At 37.3% G+C, this 22,876-nt stretch overlaps 1 protein-coding gene across 2 annotated transcripts in view; it reads right to left on the minus strand.

The window, feature by feature from the left end:
* Positions 1-22,876, minus strand: part of LOC132302833 (CSC1-like protein At1g69450) — a 51,671-nt gene that overhangs the window by 23,175 nt on the left and 5,620 nt on the right. For both annotated transcript variants that reach the window (XM_059799814.1, XM_059799815.1), the window contains 5 exons: positions 21,682-21,837; positions 19,603-19,666; positions 19,045-19,254; positions 16,394-16,585; positions 8,361-8,659 (listed from right to left, as the gene is read on the minus strand). In XM_059799814.1, coding sequence (XP_059655797.1) covers positions 8,361-8,659; positions 16,394-16,585; positions 19,045-19,254; positions 19,603-19,666; positions 21,682-21,837 — 921 coding nt within the window. The remainder of the gene's footprint in view (positions 1-8,360; positions 8,660-16,393; positions 16,586-19,044; positions 19,255-19,602; positions 19,667-21,681; positions 21,838-22,876) is intronic.

Below are 22,876 nucleotides of genomic sequence, written 5' to 3' on the forward strand. Positions count from 1 at the left end.
GCTGGTAGAGTGGAATTGATTAAATCAGTTCTGTATTCCTATTTGTATCACTGGTTGTTTGGTTTTAAAGTTCCCTGGGGGATTAAAAATCAGCTGAAAAAGAGGTTTAAACTTTTTCTTTGGAGTGGCAAACAAGACTTGAAGAAAATTTCTCAAGTAAAATGGAGTTCTATTACCGTCCTTGTGGATGAAGGGGGTTTTAACATCAGAAAAATCAAAGACATTGATTTTGCTGCAAAAATCACCTTGCGTTGGGATTTTCTGCAGAAAAAGGACAAGCTTTGGATTCGATGGCTTCATGCTATTTATTTAAAAAGGTCTTCTTTTTGGAATGTGATTGCAAGGATTGGTGACTCATCAATTTGGAAGCAAATTCTGGAAGCTAGACAGATTTTATTGGATAATATAGATTTCAAGGTTGGGAATGGTTTGTCTTTCAAACTGTTAACAGATCCTTGGTGTGATAATCAAACTTTGATTCAAAGATTTGGTGCTACTATGTTCAGGCAAACTAATAGAGCAGAGACAGTGGCTGTCTTAATTGAAGATGGAATTTAGTGTATACCTTTACATTATGCTGTTGAGGTTCGAACTGCAATTCACAGAATTGCTTTGAGGGCTGGTACTGATACTATTTCTTGGAGGCATGGGGGTTTTTCATTAAAATCTGTATGGAATGTTTGTAGAGCTAAAAAACAGAAAGTGAATTGGAGCAAACTCTGTTGGAAAGGCTGCAGACCAAGGGTTTCAGTGGGAGTCAGTATCATTTTGCATAACAAGAATTTATCACTGGTTAACCTTCAGAAGAGAGGATTTATCCTAACAGCTATCTGCCACAACTGCTTTGAGTATGAAGACACTAATGATCATCTTTTCTGTAATTGTATGTATGCCAAAGCTATTTGGAGTAAGCTGTTCATTTTGATTAACCTGCAGTGGCTGAGGGTCAGTTCTCTTAGTGAGATTGTGGATTGGTTTGTGGTGCAAACTAGCATACATAATACTAAGTCCAAGATTTTGTGTGCTCTCTTCGCTGCTACTATATGGAAGATTTGGTTAATGAGAAACTCAGCCCTTCAGATGCAAAGATGAGGCTGATTATGTTGTTCAATCCATCATTTGGGATGTGCTTGCATATCTCAATTTTAGTTTACATGATTTGTTAACTGTTTTTTCATTATAATGTTTTTGATGTTGTTTGGTGACTACTGGAAATGGGCTTATTCTAGCTCATGTTTTGTAAAAGAAGGTATGCCTTCTTAAAATTATTGTAATGTACATTCTTTTTTATAAAATCTCCACATTCAGGGAAAAAAAAAAAAGATGGGATAGCTGAGAGAAAAAACCGCCATTTACTTGAGGTTGCTAGGGCAATAATGTTCACTATGGGGGTTCCTAAATATCTATGGGGTGAGGCTGTTCTTACAGCTTCATACTTGATCAACAGAATGCCAACTAGGGTGTTGAAATTTGAGACGCCCCAAAACAGCTTGCTGTCAGTTTTTCCCCATATTAGGATCTTCACCTCATTACCTCTTAAAGTGTTTGGATGCACTGGTTTTGTACATGTTCATACACGGGACCGTTCAAAACTTGATCCTAGGGCTGAAAAGTGCGTGTTTGTTGGGTACTCTCCTAAACAGAAGGGTAAATTATAACCTCACCTCTAAAAAATTCTGTGAGTATGGATGTGACCTTTTTTGAGACTCAACCCTATTTCACCAAAAATGCTCTTCAGGGGGAGAGTAGTGAGAGGGAAGACCATTTTTGGGAAGTGTTGGGCTCTTTACCATTGCCGAGTGTATCACCAAACTCTACCTTACCAACTAAACCTAGTGAACCCACTATTTCAACCTCTCCAAAGCCTATTGAGTCAAACATTATAGACTACACTTCAGGGGGAGAACCACTTCAAATCCAACCTCTCTGAGCTCCTTGTTTACTCTCAAAGAAGGAAGGATCAAAATAAAGAGCACCAACCTACTACCTGCCAAGAAAATTCTCCGGATAAAGGCAACTTGAATGAAACAGATATTTCTGTCTCTAATCCATCTTTAATTCCTGAAACCAGCAATGAAGCGAGCCTTTCTCATGACCTTGATATCCCTATTGCACTTAGGAAGGGTACTCGCTCTTGTCCCATGCATCCTATTGCTAAATATGTGTCCTACCATAGATTGTCTCCAAATTATAGAGCTTTTACCACTAATCTCTGTAGTGTTTCAATTCCTAGAACTATACAGGAGGCCTTAAATCATACTGAATGGAAGACAGCAGTTATGGAAGAGATGAGGGCTCTTGATAAGAACAAAACTTAGGAGATTGTTGAGTTGCCAAGGGAGAAGAAGACCGTAGGCTGCAAATGGGTGTTCACGGTCAAATATAAGGCTGATGATGATATTAAGAGATACAAGGCGAGACTCGTAGCTAAAGGCTTCACCCAAACATATGGAATAGATTACCAGGAAACCTTTGCCCCGGTGGCAAAGGTAAATTCCATACGGGTGCTGTTGTCTCTTGTTGCAAGCTTGAGTTGGCCATTGCAGCAGTTAGATGTAAAGAATGCGTTCTTAAATGGTGAGCTAGAGGAAGAAGTGTTTATGAATCTACCACCAGGATTTGAAAATGATTATGAAGCTGGAAAGGTGTGTAAATTGAAGAAATCGCTATATGGTTTGAAACAATCACCCAGAGTATGGTTCGATTGATCAATAAAGCTATCAAGGGTCATGGATATCGTCAAATTCAGAGTGATCACACTCTGTTCTACAAACATTCAAGTGATGGTAAGATAGCCATACTTATTGTTTATGTGGATGACATAATCTTAACCGGATATAATAAAAGAGAATTGGAGGATTTGAAGTCTTTTCTTGCAAAGGAATTTAAGATAAAAGATCTTGGAGCTTTGAAATACTTCCTAGGAATGGAATTGCCAGATCCAAGACAGGGATATTTGTCTCTCAAATGAAGTATGTGTTGGATTTAATTATGGAGACAGGTTTATTTGGTCTCGGGAGCCCAATTTAAAGTTACAGGCAGCAAGTGCATAAAAAGTGGTGAACCAAGAGCAATTCCAAAGGCTGGTTGGAAGACTCATTTATCTTTCACACACTCGGCCAAATATTGCCTTTGCAGTGAGTGTTGTGAGTCAATTTATGTACTCACCAGGAGAAGAACACTTTGAGGCAGTCTACCGGATTCTCAAATACCTAACGGGATCACCTGGAAGAGGTTTGTTGTTTGAAACCACGGCCATCTAAGGATTGAAGCCTATACCGATGCTGAATGGGCAGGTAGTAACTTTAAGTGAGTTCATTGAGAACCAGCAATGGAATACTGCTAAATTTGAAGGCTGCAATCCAGAGGTTCTTCGTTCCTTAAGTATAAAATATATGGAAGGAGTGATCAGTTGGTGTGGCACACTTCTGGTTTCACCTTCAAGGCTGCTTGGGAAGAGAAGAAATACAATATAGAAGAAAAAGGGGAGAACTGTGTAAAGGCTTGAATGAGATATTTAAATACTCATTCACAACTCTCATATTTATATACTAAAAAGAGCACATGTTAATATTACAATAAAGGAAACTAAATAAAATCATTGCATATTCTTAGGGCTGCAATCGAGCCGAGTCAAGCCGAGTAGTGGGCTGTTTGAGCTCGGCTCGATCTGCAGCAGGAGTGTTCGAGCTCGACTCGAACTCAAATCGAGCCTCAGCTTCATTGTTTGAACTCGGCTCAACTGTGTTCGCCAAAAACTCGAGCTCGGCTCAAAATTCGTTTATAATATATATATATATATGAAACGCACAAAACACACATACAACAACACATCAAGAAGAACCCTAGACATCAAAGTCTGAGATCCCAAAAAGTCTGTTATAAAATCTGAGATCCCAAAAGAAAGTAAGAACAAGGAAATTGGGAGTTTTCGGTAAGGAGTCAAAGGAGAGAAAGGTAAGAGCCCTAGACATCAGCACCGCACTTCGCATCAATCTTCTCTCAACAATACTCCGCTTTCGTCTGTAAGAGATATATATATCATGTGTGTGTGTGTGTGTATAGATATATATATAAGGAGAGAGAGAAAAGGAGAGAAGAGGGTTGAGTGGTGATGGACGAAGGCGGTGAAGCCACCAGTGGTAGATGGAAGGGATGCCGGATGTAGAAGAGAGGGTAGATGAGGGAGTGAGATCTTGGCGACCGTTCTTCGTTGATGGTTAGGGATCGTTGCCTCGTTGGTGGTCACTGGTCAATGATGAGAGAGAGAGAACAGATTGAGATGGAGGCTGAGATATCGTTGCCTCGTTGGTGGTCACTAGTCAATGATGAGAGAGAGAACAGATTGAGATGGAGGCGTATTCTGTCAACCCTAAACATAACATAAAAGGGTTTATAAACAAAGACAAGAAAGGTGTATTTGCATAATAACCACAAACTCTATATACAATTACAATATGACCCCAACATAAATATATATCTACATATAAATGTGTTACATACAATTAAAATCTGACCCCAACTTTTATATATATTATAATTGGGTATGTATATGTATGTGTGTGTGTGTATATATATATATATGTTATAATCGAGTATGTTCGCGAATGCATTATCAAGCTCAGTTCGTGAACGGTTCATGAACAAACGAGTCGAGCCTACCGATGTTCAGGCTCGGCTTTTTTGATGAATCGAGCCGAGTAATTCATGAGCCGAGCCCGAGCAGTTCGCGAACAGCTCGGCTCGTTTGCAGCCCTACATATTCTATGCCTAGACATATGCGTAAATAAAGGCAAATCCATTATTTGTGGCTATCATATCTCAGATAATATGGTAAGTCACATCCCATGATTTGCGCCTATCATATCTCGGCTAACACTCCCCCTCAAGTTGGTGCATGGATGTCTGAAACGCCCAACTTGGACAATGCATCCTTAAACACGGTCTTGCTAACACGTGCAAATCTGATTAGCGATGTTTTTCTGTCAAATGAAGTGCCGATCAACAAATCAAACTGTCTCCTCAGACCATAAACATTCAACAATGTCTCCTCAAACCATTCCCCTTTATACATATGTTTAAACAATGTAGATGAAAGAATCAACAATATCTCCTTAGACCATAAAAAAGCAACCACGTCTCAGACCATTTCCGAATGGGTGGTTTCGAACTTACAATGCCCTCATTGAGGTCGGACAACCCTGCCTGCGGACACCTCCAGGATGGGGGATGTCTCCTTAGACCATTCTTGAACGGGTGGTGCCAAACTTGCAATGCCCTCATTGCAGTGGGACCCCCCTTGCTCTGATACCAACAAGAAATACATTATAGAAGAAAAATGAGAGAATTGTGTAAAGGCTAGAATGAGATGTTTAACTACTCATTCACAACTCTCATATTTATATACTAAAAAGAGCACATGTTAATATTACAATAAAGGAAACTAAATAAAATCATTGCATATTCTATGCCTAGACATGTGCGTAAATAAAGGCAAATCCATTATTTGTGGCTATCATATCTCAGATAATATGGTAAGTCACATCCCATGATTTGCGCCTATCATATCTCGGCTAACAGGAAGCTTGTAGAGTGAAGAGACCAGAGGTATTCTGGTATAATTTATGCTGGAATGGAGGTAGGCCTAGATGGTCGATTCACACAACTCTGGTGTTACAACAGGCAATTATTACAAGTTCTTATTTACAGAAGAGAGGAATCTCATTGGCATCTAGATGTGTATTTTGTTTGAAGAATGAAGAGACTATTGATCATATTTTCTGTTGTTGTGATTACTCATGGCAAGTTTGGACTGGATGAGATTTGTAGTATCAATGTTCAAAGATTCATGTCCCTCCAAGAGTTGACAGTGTTTTTCTCCCAGAAGTTCAATGCAAGAAGCTGCAAAAACAAGTTGCTCAGGCTCTTATTTACTGCTGCTTTATACTTTCTTTGGATGGAGAGGAATGAGAGATTTCATAATTCTAAGCTAACAGATCCAGATAGATTAGTCAAATGTATCTTATGGGAAGTCTTGGATGTTTTGGTGTAAACCTTCAAGACATTCTTTGATTATGTTTTTCATTTGTCAAGGGGTCTGTCCTTGATTTTTCTTCTCTTTTTAGGAGTATGTTCCATTTGTAATGAGGGTTTGCCCTCATAGTCTCTTTGTACCATATTGTTTTATCTATAAAATTTCCTCCATTTAAGAAAAAAAAATATTAAAAAGGACATAATTTTTTTTGTAAATAACGATCCCTCAAACAGACAGCAACTTTAATGTCCTTCAACTGGCCCAAGTCTCTATGGCTAGCATCACCATTTTACAATGTCACATTCCTCTGATAATAATCTCCCAGCTTATTGTATTTGATTTACTAATGCTTTACTACTAAATTGGTTTGATGAAAGTAACGACATGAGATTGGGAACAGAGTGAGGGAGTGGGAGCTTAATGTTTAATCTCTCTCAGAGTGTCTTACTGTTTATATTAATCACGATAACATCCCTAGTAATTCTAAATAAGAACAAGCAAATTGTATCTTAAAGCATCTAAAGGGCACCCAATGTGGAAGATCTGTATTAATGCCTTAACCATAGCATTACTAGTTCCTAGATGTTGATTGGTGATCTAGATTATAGATTAATAAAAAAAGTACTGTATATTTGTTGAAGGTAATATCATAACATGGACCAGAAAAGAATGACGCCTGGTGGAAAGGTCAATTGCAGGGGCAAAATATGAGGCTATGGAAGATAAATCATATGAGATGATGTCTGAAATCTTCTTTGCAACAGATGGGGATTTTGGTATTGATGTTGCTTTGTAACTCTTCCTGAGAAATAGGATACAATACATAAACAACAATATGATGTTTAGTGAAAGGTGAAACCGTGAAAGACACTGAAGTGGATGCCATTATCATAGAATGTGGTGATAAGGGAACAGAAAGAAACATGGTTATCAAACCAGAATCAATTACAATGAGATAGATATATATGCTACAAGTAATATTATTTATGCTCATATTGGGCTCGCCTAGTTTGCTTCTGCTCAACTTTGCTTGACTTGTGGACAGCATTAGCAAGAGTTGGCCCTTTATATGCGTTGCATTGACTCAATTTTTTTTTTTTTTTTTTTACTCTCTCTCTCTCTTGTTTGTTTGACATCTACGTATACAAGTTCACATTTGGAGAGAAGAAAGGAAAGAATATATGCAAAGGCACTGATGGGGATGCCAGCGGCTAGGTATTTAACATGGATAAGTTGTTGAATATTGAACCTAAAACATAAGGTAAGAAGTGATTCAGTGCCTGAAATGTCTGATTAGGCAATAAAGAAAATGCATTCAAGATGTCCTTGTCAAACTAAATAATAAAACGCACATTATTGGAATGGAATCACTTGATTTTATCGTGATGGAAACAACTTGGTATTGAGGCATGAATTGTACAAGCATATTCTGACAAAACGCAAGATTCCCACATATTTTCATATATACTTAAAGTTGCATGATATAATCTTGACTCCATAGATTATCCAAGAACAAGATAACAAGAAAGGTAAAGTGCATAGCTATGAGTAAGATGCAAATAAAATCAACCTTGATTAATCCTTCTGCCAGTAATGGCAGTCTCATAGAGAACCTGTGGGAGACAACCAAGCCTATGCTCCCCTTCAGTCAATATTAAAAGTCATAATATTGAGCAAAGCCAAAATAAAAGGCTAAGTCTGTTCTTTAATTGTCTGGAAAAATAAAGGAGCTAAACTTATATCATACATTAAGGACTTTGGGTCTCCTTCAATTTGATAAAGACATAATCATACTTGACCAATATAGTAGCACAGTCATGAATGATTTCAATGGAATTAAAACAAAAAATAAAATAGAATACACTATTCATGAAGAAAAATTGTACTTACTGATTATTAATATAGTATATTATGTTGCAGCAAATTAGGCACTTGAACAAACTTTTCTGATAAAGGGTTTCCATGTATCTGAATAATTTTTCATTATTTTTTCAAACTCAACAATTTGTGCATGTCATAGAAAAAGACAGTTTCATTATGATGACTATGCTTCTAGTGATTACCCTAAAATCCATAATTGAAGTGACTCATGGCACCCTGCTTAACCTTATTTCTGTATCATGTAAATACTAGAAATCAATACCAAGGAATGCCCTCAAATATTATCCTTAGAAATTTATATGCTTTAGATATCTTTCAAGAGATGAAATTGCGTAAAACTGGAAAATTGATGATTATAAAGAAATAGTACTAGAGAGGAAGATTACTACGAATAATAACAATGAGAAGAATAACAATAATTAAAGATCTGGCAGTAACTCCTTACATAGTCAGGAGGCTTTTCAGGGACGGGAACCAAACTTCCAACTGAGACAGGTTAGTAAGACCTTGCACGATAAAAACAGGAATAAGGAACAAAATCGTAAGAAGTACGCATGCAACTATAACAACCAGCTTTGAAATCCATCTTTGCATAAATGATGAAGAAAAGAAAGGCCAGTAAACATCCTTTGGCTCAGGAACTTCCTCCATAATCCAGTGTGTGGGGTTGATGGATTGTGGTATGTGGGTAGCAATTGAAGCGCCATACCGAGACTTGAAGGACACAAAGGCAGCTCGGACTTCCTTTCATATTTAAAAAAGAAAAATGGGTAAGAAATGTATTATATATCAAATTGACATCTAAAAACTACCATATCCAGAAAGCACAAGTAAAAATCTCAATTTTTGTAAATTGTCAATCAGAACTGGAATTCAAGTTACACTCATGATTTTTTCCCAATTAACAATTAATAGTATGACATAACAACTAAAGAAGCACTGTGATGTGCATGACACTTTGCCAGGAAAAAAAAAAAAAAGCCATGTCATCATAGTAAAGCTACAACAATAAAGGAACAATGAAGGAGCAGCAGTTTTCAGTTCTCTTTTCTTCTTTTCATATTATGGTATCTTTAATTTTCAGTGATATGGCCATATCCTGCAATATTTTATGATTATGAGAACATACTAAATGAATGAAGAAAAGCTCAAATCACAATTGAGCTTTCACAGAATGATGCAAAAAACGCACACAGAGAATACACAAACAAATAGCTCTTCTAATCCTTCAAATAATTTTTTTTTTTTTTGGATCAGTAAGAATTGTATAAAAAACACTCAAAAGGGGAGCGTATCCCAAAGGAACAACAAAAAGCAAAAACCACTAAGCCTTCAAAGAGGCCAAAAAATCTACAATGTCCTCAATAGATCTATAATCTCTACCCAAAACCCAACAAAAAAGAGTGGAGACAATGGAGAATTTCAGAACAGAAATAGGTGACTCTTTTCCCTCAAAGTATCTCCTGTTTCTCTCAAGCCAAATGCACCACCAAATACAGAGAGGCGCAGCCCTCCATGCCTCTCGAATGTGAGCCCCCACAGAACAGCCTTTCCAAGCCTCAATCAAACCTCTAGAAGAGCCAGGCATGACCCACAGAAAACCAAACAGGCCAAGCATCAAATCCCAACATTCCTTGGCCAAAGGACAATGCAAAAGAAGGCAGTCCACTGACTCTTCATCCCAACGGCACATATAACACCAATTGAACACCACCTGATTCCTTCTTTTCAAATTATCCTGAGTCAAAATCTTTCCCAAAACAGAGGTCCAACCAAAAAAGGCCACCTTAAGAGAGGCCTTAGAACGCCAAACTACCTTCCATGGGAAAGGACCTTCAGGCTCTTGAGTGAGACACTGAAGAAAGACCGCACTTCAAAGCGACCCTGAGCATTGGGAGCCCAAATCCAAACATCAGAATCTCCGACCATAACACCCTACCAATACAACACCTCCAGAAGACGAATGGCATCGTCAACTAATCCTTCAAATAAATTTCAATCTTACCCAAATATTTCCGGCTTTAGGACCAATGTTTTTCTAGAAAAAAATTGTTCAATCCATTCCCTAACATCTTAAAACTTTTGAGGAAAGTGGTTGTACATCAGTATAATTGAAAGATACACAAAATAGTATACACTGATTTTTATTTTTTTTTTATAAGTAAAAATGAAATAGAAAGCGTTCAAAAGGGGAACACGTCCCAAGAGCTGTACAAAAACCAAAAAAAGAGAAAGGGGGAGGCCTATGGACCCAAAGAACCCAAAAAGTCCACGATTTAATCTAAAGATATACAATTTCTCCCCATAACCCAACTAAAAAGAGAACAAATAATAGAAAACTTCAACGCCCCAATGGAGAATGCCTCCCCATCAAAAGATCTTCTATTCCGCTCTTTCCAAAGACTCCACCAAACACAAAGGGTGGTCACCCTCCAATAATCGCGAGCATGAGCCCCCACCCTTTGGCCCCTCCAAACGTCAATCAAATCCCTTGAGGTTTGGGACATAACCCATTGGACGCCAAAAAGACCCAAAATAAGACTCCAGCAGTCATAAGGCATGGGACAATGCAAAAGAAGGTGATCCACAAACTCTCCGCCATTCTTACACAGACAACACCGATGTAGTTGTTATTTCGTTTATTTATCAAGGGTACTATTGTCTTCATGTCTACTTAATATATAATAGGTGAGAGGAGTGGACAAAACCCTAATCTGCGTGTCTCGCCTTTCACAGAATACTCCTCTCTCTTTCTCTCATCTTCTTCCTCTTCTTCTCTACTTCTACAAACCCTAACTTCTTCAACTTTAACTTGGTACTGTTTTTGGGAGTTTGGGGCTAAAATCTGTTGTAAAACCTTGTTTGGGTTCTTGGGCTGCAGGCTGTTGTTACTGTTTTGGTCAGATTGGGGCTGAAATCTGCTGTTAAATCTTGGAATCGGGTTGTTGGTGCTGCTATAAAACTGATATTAAAACCTATTTGCTTCTGAGTGCTTTGTGTGTTGATTCTGGACTTATACTCTGTTCAGCTGCTGGTTTTTTTTGTTTAAATATTGCCTATGGCTGAGACTAAGCCACAAACTATCAAGGATGATGATATGCCTAAGTCCATTACCTTGCAAAAATTGAACGGAGTTAATTATCTTTCTTGGGCTCATGCGGTTCAAGTTTTTCTACGTGGGCAAAGGAAATTGAAGTACTTTGACTGAAAATCCTCCCTCTGATGAGAAGCAAGTTGAAGATTGGGCGTGAGGATAGTGTTGTTATGGGATGGCTCTGGCACATTATCGAACCCGAGATTTCTAGTACAGTTGCATTTTGTGATTCTTCTAAGAAGATTTGGGACTCTATTGCATAGTCAATTTCACACCAAAGTAATGTTTCTCAAGTTTATGAGTTGTATGAGAAAAATTTTGCTACTAAGCAGTCTGGGAAACCATTGTCGGAATACTATAGTACCTTGAAAATTTAGTGGGATCAGTTACCACAACATCGACCATTTGGTACTGATTTAGAGCAGCAGAAGAGGCACTGGCAGCTATTTATGATTGCTTCATTGCTATCTAGTTTAGATACAGATCTTTGTGGCTTCAAAGATCAGATTCTCGCTAGCTGTCATCTTTGGGGCAAAGCTCCACTGTACCTCCCATAGAGTCTTCTGCATTAATCTTTAGCAGTGGAGGTCGTGGTGGTTCTCGTGGTAACCATGGTGGTTGTGGTTTTCGTGGTAGTTCCTGTGGTGGTGGTCGTTCTAATGGACGTGGTGCCAGAAAGTGTGATCATTGTGGTGGTACAAATCACACGGAACCATATTGTTGGGTGAAATATGGCAAACCACTCTCTAACCCTCCAGAACACGCAAACACACACAGCACAAAGCTTACCCCAACTACTGCCTATCTAGTTCATAAAGAATGTCAAAAGACAACATTATATAGGTCAGTCAAATATTAAAGTTCTGTGGTAAAACATAAAACACTAAATAGGATGTTTCAAATTAGTCAGTCTTGGATCCTAGCACTAGTGATCTCCTTAATGAGGCCTTTTTATGGAGGGTTTGGCATCATTACCTAGTGTCACAAATCTAAATATAATGCTCAAGGAATCACCCTTCAATCGCAAACACATAGTAGTTCACTAAATATGTGTATTAAGAATGTTGAAATTAAACGTTCAAATTAAATATGGTGATGATGAATAGATGTGAAACCTTATAATTGAAAAAGAAACGGCATGTTGTAAGCAACCTTTTCTCCTTGCTGGACAACGAGGAAAACCAACATTTGAATAGTTATTTAAGGGGATGCTGGATGAGTTAAATTCATATCATCTCTATTGAAGATTTAATAGAGGAATCAGTGGAGGAAAATCTTTCAGTAATTGATGTTGTTTCTATTGCAAAGCATAAAACGGAAGCGAAGAGATAAATAAAACAAGTAGAACACACAATTATCACGTGGTTCAGCCACTAGGGCCTACATCCACAGCACAAAGAGCCTAAAGGGCTACATCACTTTTATTATAATCTCTCAACTCATATAAAATACAATGGTGGAGGCTCTTTTATATAGGAGAAGAAATTATGAGAATGGAAAGAATTAGAAAATAGGAAACAATGAGGATTTTTCTCCACTGATTCCTATGGTAACATCAAATCTTCAATAATAGGAAACAACATCAATTACTGAAAGATTTTCCTCCATTAAATCTTCAATACTCCCCCTCAAGTTGGAGCATGAATGCCCAACTTGCCATTGAGATGACGAGTAACAATAAGTGTGAATGATGAAGAGAGAAGACTAAGAACAATCCTACCGAACACACCAATAGCCCAAACAAGTCAACAAAAAAACTGCTAGAGACACAACAAAGGCGAGGATAATGCTACTGAACACACTGGCAGCCCAAACAAGTCGATAAAAACTGCCGGAGACACGACAAAGACGAAGACAATACTACCGAACACACCGGCAGCCCAAACAAGTCAACAAAAAACTGTCGGAGACACGACAAAGGTGAGGACAATGCTACCGAACACACCGGCAGCCCAAACAAGTCCAATAAAAACTGCTGGAGACACGGCAAAGGCGAAGAACAATACTGCCAAAAAAACCGGCAGCCTAAACAAGTCACAAATAACACCAAGAAACCCTTAGCAACATTTCAGATGCCAAGGGAATACCCCAAAATAGGGGTCCGAACCTAGGAAGAGAAATTAAGCTCTTATAAATGGAAGCGAAGAAATAAATAAAACAAGTAAAACATACAATTATTACATGGTTCAGCCACTAGGGCCTATATCCACGGCACAAGGAGCCCAAAGGGCTACATCACTTTTTTTATAATCTCTCAACTCATATAAAATACAATGGTGGAGGTTCCTTTATATAGGAGAAGAAATTATGAGAATGGAAAGAATTAGAAAATAGGAAACAAGGAGGATTTTTCTCCATTGATTCCTCTAATAACACCAAATCTTCAATAATAGAAAACAACATCAATTACTGAAAGATTTTCCTCCACTGATTCCTCCATTAAATCTTCAATTGTTTCCTATTATTGAAGATTTTGTGTTACTAGAGAAATCAGTGGAGAAAAATTCTCCTTGTTTCCTATTTTTTAATTCTTTCCACTCGCATAATTTCTTCTCCTATATAAAAGAGCCTCCACCACTGTATTGTGGATGAATTGAGAGAGTATTATAAAAGTGATGTAGCCCTTTGGGCTCTTTGTGCCGTGGATGGAGGCCCTTAGCATCTAAAATGTTGCTAAGGGTTTCTCGGTGCTATTTGTGACTTGTTTGGGTTGCCGGTTTGTTTAGCACTAATGTTCTTCGCCTTTGCCGTGTCTCTGGTAGTTTTTATTGACTTGTTTGGGCTGCTGGTGCGTTTGGTAGCATTGTCTTCATCTTTGCCGTCTCTCCGACAGTTTTTTTCAACTTGTTTGGGCTGCCGGTGTGTTCAGTAGCATTGTCGCCCTTGCCGTGTTTCCGACAATTTTTTGTTGACTTGTGTTGGGCTGTCGGTGTGTTCAGTAGCATTGTTATTCGTCTTCTCTCTTCTCTCTTCATCATTCACACTTGTTGCTACTCGTCATCTCAACAGCAAGTTGGGCATTCATCCTCCAACTTGAGGGGGAGTATTGAAGATTTAATGGAGGAATCAGTGGAGGAAAATCTTTTTGTTTCATATTATTGAAGATTTGGTGTTACTAGAGAAATCAACGGCGAAAAATGCTCCGTGTTTCCTATTTTCTAATTCTTTCTGTTCTCATAATTTCTTCTCCTATATAAGGGAGCCTCCACCATTGTATTGTGGATGAATTGACAGAGTATTATAAAAGAGATGTAGCCCTTTGGGCTCTTTGTGCCGTGGATGTAAGCCCTAGTGGCTGAACCACGTAATATATGTGTGTTCTACTTGTTTTATTTATTTCTTTGCTTCCGTTTTATGCTTTACATAATCTTCAATAATCTCCTTGCTGATGACACTGAAATTTTAAAGAAAAGAGTTTAAGTTGTTTTACCTTTAATCTAAATTTTATTCGTCTCTTCAGGCAATTGGAGGTTAGATACTGACAGGTGGTAATGGTATCCCTTCCTTCAGTAACATGTATGCCTGGCTACTTCATGCTTTGAGTGGATCGTCATCCTCTTCTTCAATCATTGTGAGAACTGAAAAGATAACTCCACTTTAATCAGTTAGTCAGGTAATCAAAATTCTTCCCAAGGTCGTGGCACTAGAAATAGAGAGGCTCTACAAGATGTTATGGCAGTTTTTGTCGCCATAGGAATGTCTTTTGTGATGCTAGAGATCATGATGGAGGTCGTACAGAGGGACGTAGTCATGATCACAGGCAAATGTGCTCATTGTGGTCAAGAGAGTGGTATTGTAGATAAATGCTGACATAGTAGACAAACCATGGGCTACTCGGACCAATTGAGTGATGTTTTCCTTCGACACTAGTACTTTCATCAACAGAGGGTGACTACTGTTCCCAGTGTTCCAACAAGTGCCGTCCTAGCGGTTTATGACCATCCAAGTAATGTTGCTTATTTAGTATCTTATAACTTGTTCTTTTGGGCCATTGACTCAGGAGCTTCTGCTCACATGCTTGTAAGGCCCCTGAGTTCTATTGATTGAATACTTCTTCTTTTTCTAAGCCTTCCATCGTGCTAGCTTTTGGTCATTTATATAATATACCTGGTAGTAATTCTGAATCACATCTCAATCCAACATCAGTGCATTGCATCCCTCAGTGTTCTTTTCAAATGTCTAAAGCTTTTAACTGCTCTATAACATTCTATCCCTCCTTGTGCCTTTCAGGGCCTTGAAACATGGGAGACACTTGTTAGAGGTTGTAAGGAGGATGGCATTTACCATCTGTTATTATTTCACAAATTTCACATCAATCAGTATTGATTGAGTAAAGAGAAGCAATCCTAGTCAAGGTTTTCTTATTACAACAAAAGAATAGGTAACCCACTAATTTAGTGGGGAAAAGTTGGGTAACACACTAAAACCAACCTAGTTCAATCAACTTCAGATAGCCTTGTGAGTGAAGGTTTCTTTTTTCCATCCAAGGAAAGAGGTCAAAAATAGAGAAATACTGACAATCAGAAGATATGAAGCTGCAAATCTCATCTTGTCAAAAGAATGGTCAACAAAGTACTGTTTTACAGTACTTATATATCCAAGATGAGAATTCACTGGAAATAGGATCTGTATAATTTGGGACAAACAAATACCACTGCCATTGCGTCACCACCGGCATCATCACCTTTGTGCCAACCCCAGCACCAGTTGCAGCAGCACCAACACATATACCCCTCTATTATTTAGTTTTTTCGTTTCCCTTGTAATAAATTTCTAATGGGACCTCTACATACATCTGGGTGCATAAAGCTTGAATTCTGAAGCATGAGTAGTGAGCAATACCCAAATTACAAACCACCAAATGTATTCAAAACCAATGCATCTTAAAACCATATTCGAATCAACATTCAACAAATCCTAATATATGCATACACATCGTTATTGATAAAACTACTCACGTAATATACATGCAATACGACTTTAAGTTAACTTCTGAAAGGAAAAAAAAAATACGACTTTAAAGTTAATATAAAGAATATAAAAAGTCAGTAATGTAGAAGTGTATCCACATGGAAAATTAGCATCCGCAAAGAAACAAATCAATTTCATTTATAGCAGTTAATGGTACGAAGCTATTGTTGGAGGTGATCAAATTAGAATCATAATATTCAAATTCACCAATTACATTTTTAACAGTACAACACAAACTTCTTTAAATATTGATGATACATTTCACAGGATGCATATTGATGCATATTTTCATTCATATCATGTGTAAATATCAGTCAAGTACAGATTATGCATTCATGCACACAAAATGTACATATGTATCTAGGCACCCAATGAATTGCTGGAAAAAGACAAGATAATAGTTAAGGACATACTTCCCCTGCAAATGAAACCTCCGATTGCTCCAATCTCACATTCTCCTCTAAATCTTCTAACTTCTTTTCATAGTGCTCTACAAGATCAATCTTGCGTTTAGACAGTCCACAACAGCCATTGTGCTTAAACTGCGGTAGAGTTGGTTCTGTTTGTAACCGGACGAGCCTTCTATACGATTTCTTTGCATCATTCTAGACAAGGACATGAAACAGTTGTAAAACATCAAGGCATAGGTAATCCAAGAGAGTGAATCATATATACAAGTGAGATACATTGCACACCCTTTAATTATTGAGTGAAGTGAATGAAAACCTAGAATATCTACATTATTATACAACAGAAGCTCAATTTTCATGCAGCAGATCCTTTGATTCTTGAGGGGAGGAAAAATCTAAAATTTTCGCATGTCTTATATCTGATTTTTGTGATTCTAAGATTTTCTGATAAGGATAATGTTAATCTCAGAAATGTCCAATTTTATGATTTTTAACGTATCTTCTTGGTAATTCAAGGACTAAATCCAATTCTTTAAACCAGGAACCTTAGATAACTTGAATCCATAAGGAAGTTCATGCAGACTTCTTCCTGCGAATCCCCATATTGCTGGTGGTGGTTGTAATATAATTGAGTGTACACCTGAAGCACAAAATTCACCTTGTAATCTATCAACCCATAAGCTGTGTACTTCACAATCTAGGCCATTTTAACCCTACAGGCTGTGTCAAGATTTTTTGTTTATCTTTAAGAAGAGTGACTGGAACATCTTTGAAATCACTTCAAATCCAGAAATTGAGTAGCCTAAACCTTCGAAATCCAATTGGAGTGGTGGATCAACTAATGTGCACATTCCACTTACCACTATTTCTCCCATCTTTCAATGCCTTCCGCCCATGACTGCCAAGTACCTGAAGAAGTGCCTACCCGCTCAAACCTGACAAGGGAGAGGAGAATAGTACAGCCTCGAGGCAAACAGCTCCTTTCTAAACTCAGGGAAGAACACCTAGCCCAGCTTTCTTTCCAACCCATTATTAAGCTAATAGCTGCCAGATTTTCAATAAGTCAGGCTATCCCTTCAAGAGATCCAGTTTTCCTTTTACGGGTCAATAAGTTATGGGGGATTCTGTTGGGTAGAAGCCCGAAATATCTTTTTTAAGATCTTATCATTTTTTTTTTTTCACTTGTAAGATGGTAATGAGAAGATTAAAAACGAAGCCCATTTGAAATCCCACTATAGTGATGCCAATAAAAACAGAAAATGAGAGACCCAGAGTAATGAGAAAATGACTTGTAACTGTGAAGCTACAAGGTATCATACACTGGGTATTATGAAATAACGAAAAATTTTGTAACTCTTTTCTTTCTCTTTTGTTTAAGAGTTTCAGCAACTCCATTTCAATGTGCCATCAATATTAAGTTAGGGAGTTAGACATAATAAGCATGAAGCTGGTGGAGTTCGAGGCGAGGATAGAGAAGGAGTCTCTTCAATTAAAATCTCTCCTTGAAGGGAGGATTGGATTAGATGAAAATTTGGCAAAAAACAGAAGGAAGGTCACATGCATAAAGACATGTTTTGAGGACATGAATATGATGAATATTTGCTACTTTTTTCTAGATAGAGCACACCTGAAAAGGATCCAAGAGTCCTGAGGAATACTTGGATTGATTAGGGTGCTGGGTATTGAATGTAGCACACATGCAAGACCAAATAATTCAAGAGGAACCGGAAAGGAGAGTATGAGGGTAAAGAGTTCTGAACTGTCATGTACCAGCATCCTAGCGGTCAGGTAGGACGTGGTGATTTTTCTTGGTATGCAAATGAACCTCATCAATAATAAAGCTTTACATAATTTTCCTATCATAATTAAATTTATCTCATAAAGCTAAAATATCTTGTCACACTCATGGGCTCTTCACCTGTAACAACCAGTAAGTTACCTAACATTATATAGAAGGGGGCCTAAGTCTGTACATTTCACATGCCATTCTGCAGGATATGATCCATCTTCAGACCAGGATGTGTTTACCACATGCATGGTAAGCATAAAAGAACCAGCAATTTAAAAAAGACGCCTAATTTTCCTCTAGGCCATGCCATTTTGTTCTGGAAAACTAATATAAGTATACTGATGGCTCTGACATTTGGCAATATGTTTTTGGCAAACAGAGATGTCATACTTATGCCTACTTATCAAAAAAAAAGAGATGTCATACTTATGCCTGTTGTCAGAACAAGAACAGAATGGATGTATTAATTCGGGTATGGGCTAAATCATAAAGGGTCCTAAAAAGGAGATGTGAGCCCACTATTAATTTCCTTGTCACATCTTGATTATATTTCCATTCTGTTAGACACGGTCAAGACATATGACATAGTACATGGTTAGATTTCAAAATGCGTAGCTTTTTTAAACAGATACCTCCTTGCTTGATCAAAAGGAAACAGAAAATTTGCTAAACTTGAAATGACTTGCCATAATCAAGTACTACTTGCTGAGTCACATCAAAATAGTAAGCAAGACTATAAAATTTTGAAGGATTTATCAACTAAACTTATCACCATTGAACGTAGACGTGACAACAGAATAGCAACTAAGAGTTTCAACAAAGAAAAGGAAGAAGAAGAAGAAATAAAGACCAAAAAAAAACTTACAATAAGATCTCGAAGTTTGTTTGTTCGACGAACCACCACATGGGATAAATATGTAGAAGGATGATATTCCGTGAAAAAGCTCTCAACACTGTTGCTGACACTGCTCCCAGTAGAAACAGGGATACTACGAACTAAAGTGGTGAACTGATGGGGCTGAGGTTTGGATGAATAGAAATAAGCCATCCTCTTAGCAGATATGTAATTGTATTCCTGCAGAAATATATATAGTATTCCGCATGAATCAACTCATGTACAACTCATATCCCCCATAGATGCCATCACTCAAATATCCTAGTATAACTTTTGAAAAAAAATTACATCTTTACTATCAAGTGGAGAAGCTCCTGAAGATAGATTCCTTACCAAAAAACTATAATTTACTACCAGGACATGGATACAACAAATTGTTCGAATTGGAAAATAGAATCATAATTTTATATTTAATAGGATTGGTGGGAGTCAAATCTTGTAAAAAAATAAGGTGTCGTAGAGCAATTCAATCATGTTAAGAAATGTTCAAGACATCAGCAACTACAGTTGTGCAAAGGTATGACTTACATAATAAAGAAGATAACAAACAAAGATAGTGACGATATATACAGCACAGAAGTGTATCCATAACCTGCCACAGAGATCAAAAGCTTATGGTGAGATTTTTGTCACACTTCGCTTGCCTACACAGTACAAGGATATTCCATCTGCAACACAAATATTCATTGATTTCTTAGAATTCATATAATGATAAAAGAAAATCTTTTACTCTTTGTTAACAACCATCTACTCCAAAAGCTTAAGCTATTAGAGAGGGTGTAAGGTTAATATTGAAATCCTTCAACACGCCCCCTCACGTGTGGCATTCTTTTGGTCTAACACGTGTTTCAATTTTAATTATCAGGGTGAAGACGAGGTTTGAACACAGGACCTTGCCTGCTCTAATACCATGTTAACAACTATCTAGGGCAAAAGCTTAAACTAATAGAGAGGGTGTAATGTTAATATTTAAATCCTCCAATAATATTAAATCAGACTCTCTCACTAACTTTTCTCAAAGGCACTGATAAATCACTTAATTTGAAAACTTATAATGTTGCAAGGTTTTTGAGTAGATCCACCAACAATCAAATAGATAGTTTTCCGACTGGGGATTATCAACTGGAAATTTCTTTACCAAATCAAAGATGCCTAAAATTTCACTGGACCAATCAAAATAAAGCTCAGATGAATTGAATCAATTTCAGTGCACAAATGCCTAGTTTGGATTGAAAATTACAAGTAATACTCTAATGTAACTGGCAAGAAGAATCTTCAAACAAAGCAAGTCCCAAATACTAAAATCGATGCACCTTAATATCACACATTTGATTAGAGTAAACTTCATCATATAAATAATACCTTAATATCACACGTTTAATTAGAGAAAACTTTATCATTTGAATAATAATAATAATATCTTAAAAAGAAGAATCTTGCAGGTCCTGTAATGGGTTGGTGCCAGTGAGAGCAAAGCATATGGAAGAAGTAAAAAGTTGTAGCAGTAATGTAGTTGTGCAGTTTAGTTAACATTCTAATTCATTCAAAGCGGAGACTTATCATGGCTTTATCATGTATGAGGCTCTGAGCACAGTTATCTTATCCTTTTTGGATCATCAACAATAGTGTCAAAACAGGGGGGCTAAGCAATTTGCCGAAGCTTTTGGATGGAGAAATACATTTGTAGGATAGCATTCTGCCTTAGAGGGAAGCACCTGCATGAGCAGTGATGGACGAAGGAAGCGAAAATAAATATGGATATGCAAATATACTTTCAGGCCTACAAAGAATTTCCAGCATTCTAATACAATGCTTCCAGTCAAATTTCAACATGCAGCTGGATGTCCTATATAGCTATCAAGTCTGCAAAACTGTTGTCTCTGACTTTCGGAAAACCTGAATCCAGTCAAGCAATGACTTAAGACTGCTTGAGCCTTGAACAAATCAAGATTCACGTACTATAAATTGTTAATGGAATTGAAGTACATTAACTCATTCCTCCCCTTCTATTATAAACAAAGAATACCGATGGACCACAGAAAACAAGTACTTGATAATTTAGACAACTTATTGAAATGCAATACTTTTTATTTTCTTTTTTTTCATAATTATTGAAATGCAATACTAGAATAGCTTGACAAGCAACTAGACAGTTGTTATACAGAAAACATTCTCGAAGACCAACTTGAACTTCATCACATAAAAAGAGCTCAAAGTGAGGTTCCATATATAGTGGTCGGTAACCTCAGGTTCGTGTCTATACCACTGGAATTTTTCGGACTCTATCAATGATGGAAATAGATTCGAGACAAAAAGGATTACCCAAGAGTAATTTTCCCTAAGAAGAACATAGTTTCTAAAATCTGAGACTCGACTTTATTTTATGATCAACAAATAAAACAGGAAACAACAAAACATACTCGTACAAGTTAATTTTAACCCAGAGTGCCTTAACATACATACTCGAGTAACATGGGGACAAAGCACCTGGTCAGGTAGGGCAGAATGTAGTTGAATATTTTAAATAAAATTATCTCTATGTTCAGCTTCATTACAAACAAATGTTAAACTAATAGTAACCTTTTCAAAAGACAAGATAATGATCACCTTTTTGAGCCATTGTTTACATTTGAAATGCTAAATACGTCCAAAGAATCATTTGTCAAATTAGAAAAGTCAAATTCCTGAAGCTGGTTCCCCGAGCAGTTGACAGGAAGAAGAACAAACACTCCAATAATCCCAGCAACACAAAATACTCTCAAGCTGCATAATAGAAAAAGAAAGAAGTTGCATGAAGGGGAGTTATAAGAAAGAAATATATACCTGAAAATATCAAACCAGAACATGAGAAATAATACAATAGCAAAAGCACAAGCAAAAACAACAGTAAATATTGTCTTGTGATGCAGAGTAAAAGAAAATAAATAGAGGAGACCAAGGTGGTAGTGGTGGTTAATTCACATTCAGTAGCCCAATATCATTGATATTGACCTGACTCTGCGAACCAATAAGATACTAGTGCCTTGTGTTCTATAACTGAGCAAGTAGGAGGCAAGGGATTTCCTACCTATGCACCTAATTGGTGAATATGCAATTGTCTGGATGTGAAAAGCAACACACCAACAGTATTAAATTGTTTTACTGTTTTGTTGCTCAATAACTTCTTATCGGTTATAAGCACTTCATTCAATAATGAAGAAGGAAGAAGGAAGCATAGCCCACAACAGCCCCCACTAAGTTAATTTCATCTTTTACTTTTCTTATGGTATTCTGCAATTCTCACCCAACTTTCCTCTTTAAATCATTCTTTTGTGCCCCCTACCCTCTAATGGTCTCTCCCCCAAATCCCTTGTAAGCATGCATATGTATAACAAACAACCAACATGCCAATATTTAAGAGAGATCCAGGCACATGCAGGGAGATTTGTTATTTTTGTTTTAGTATAACTTTAGACACTCCAGTTTGCCTTATTACCCACTAAAAATTTCAACCAAACCATATGATTCCAAGACCACAAGGAGTAAAAAGCACAATCGAAACATAATCACCCAAAAATAGGCATTAAAATCTCAAAATCCAAAATTTTAAAAACTATTTCCAGACTGTACTTCTCAATGCACTCTGGCCCTCCACTCAAGACATTTACCCAAGGTTGGCCCTAAGCTTAGTAAAAAGTCCCTGAATTAAGAATAAACAGTAGACTCCCCAATTTTCAACTTTGACTTCAATGTTCATACCTCTAATGATTTTAAAGTCAAAAATAAATTTTAAAATTGAATTCAGCAGATTGAAATTTAGGGG

This window comes from Cornus florida, unplaced genomic scaffold (assembly GCF_030987335.1).
Source record: "Cornus florida cultivar Cherokee Brave unplaced genomic scaffold, ASM3098733v1 CherokeeBrave_3.0.0_Hap2_Chr04, whole genome shotgun sequence".
In the NCBI taxonomy this organism is placed as follows: Eukaryota; Viridiplantae; Streptophyta; class Magnoliopsida; order Cornales; family Cornaceae; genus Cornus; species Cornus florida.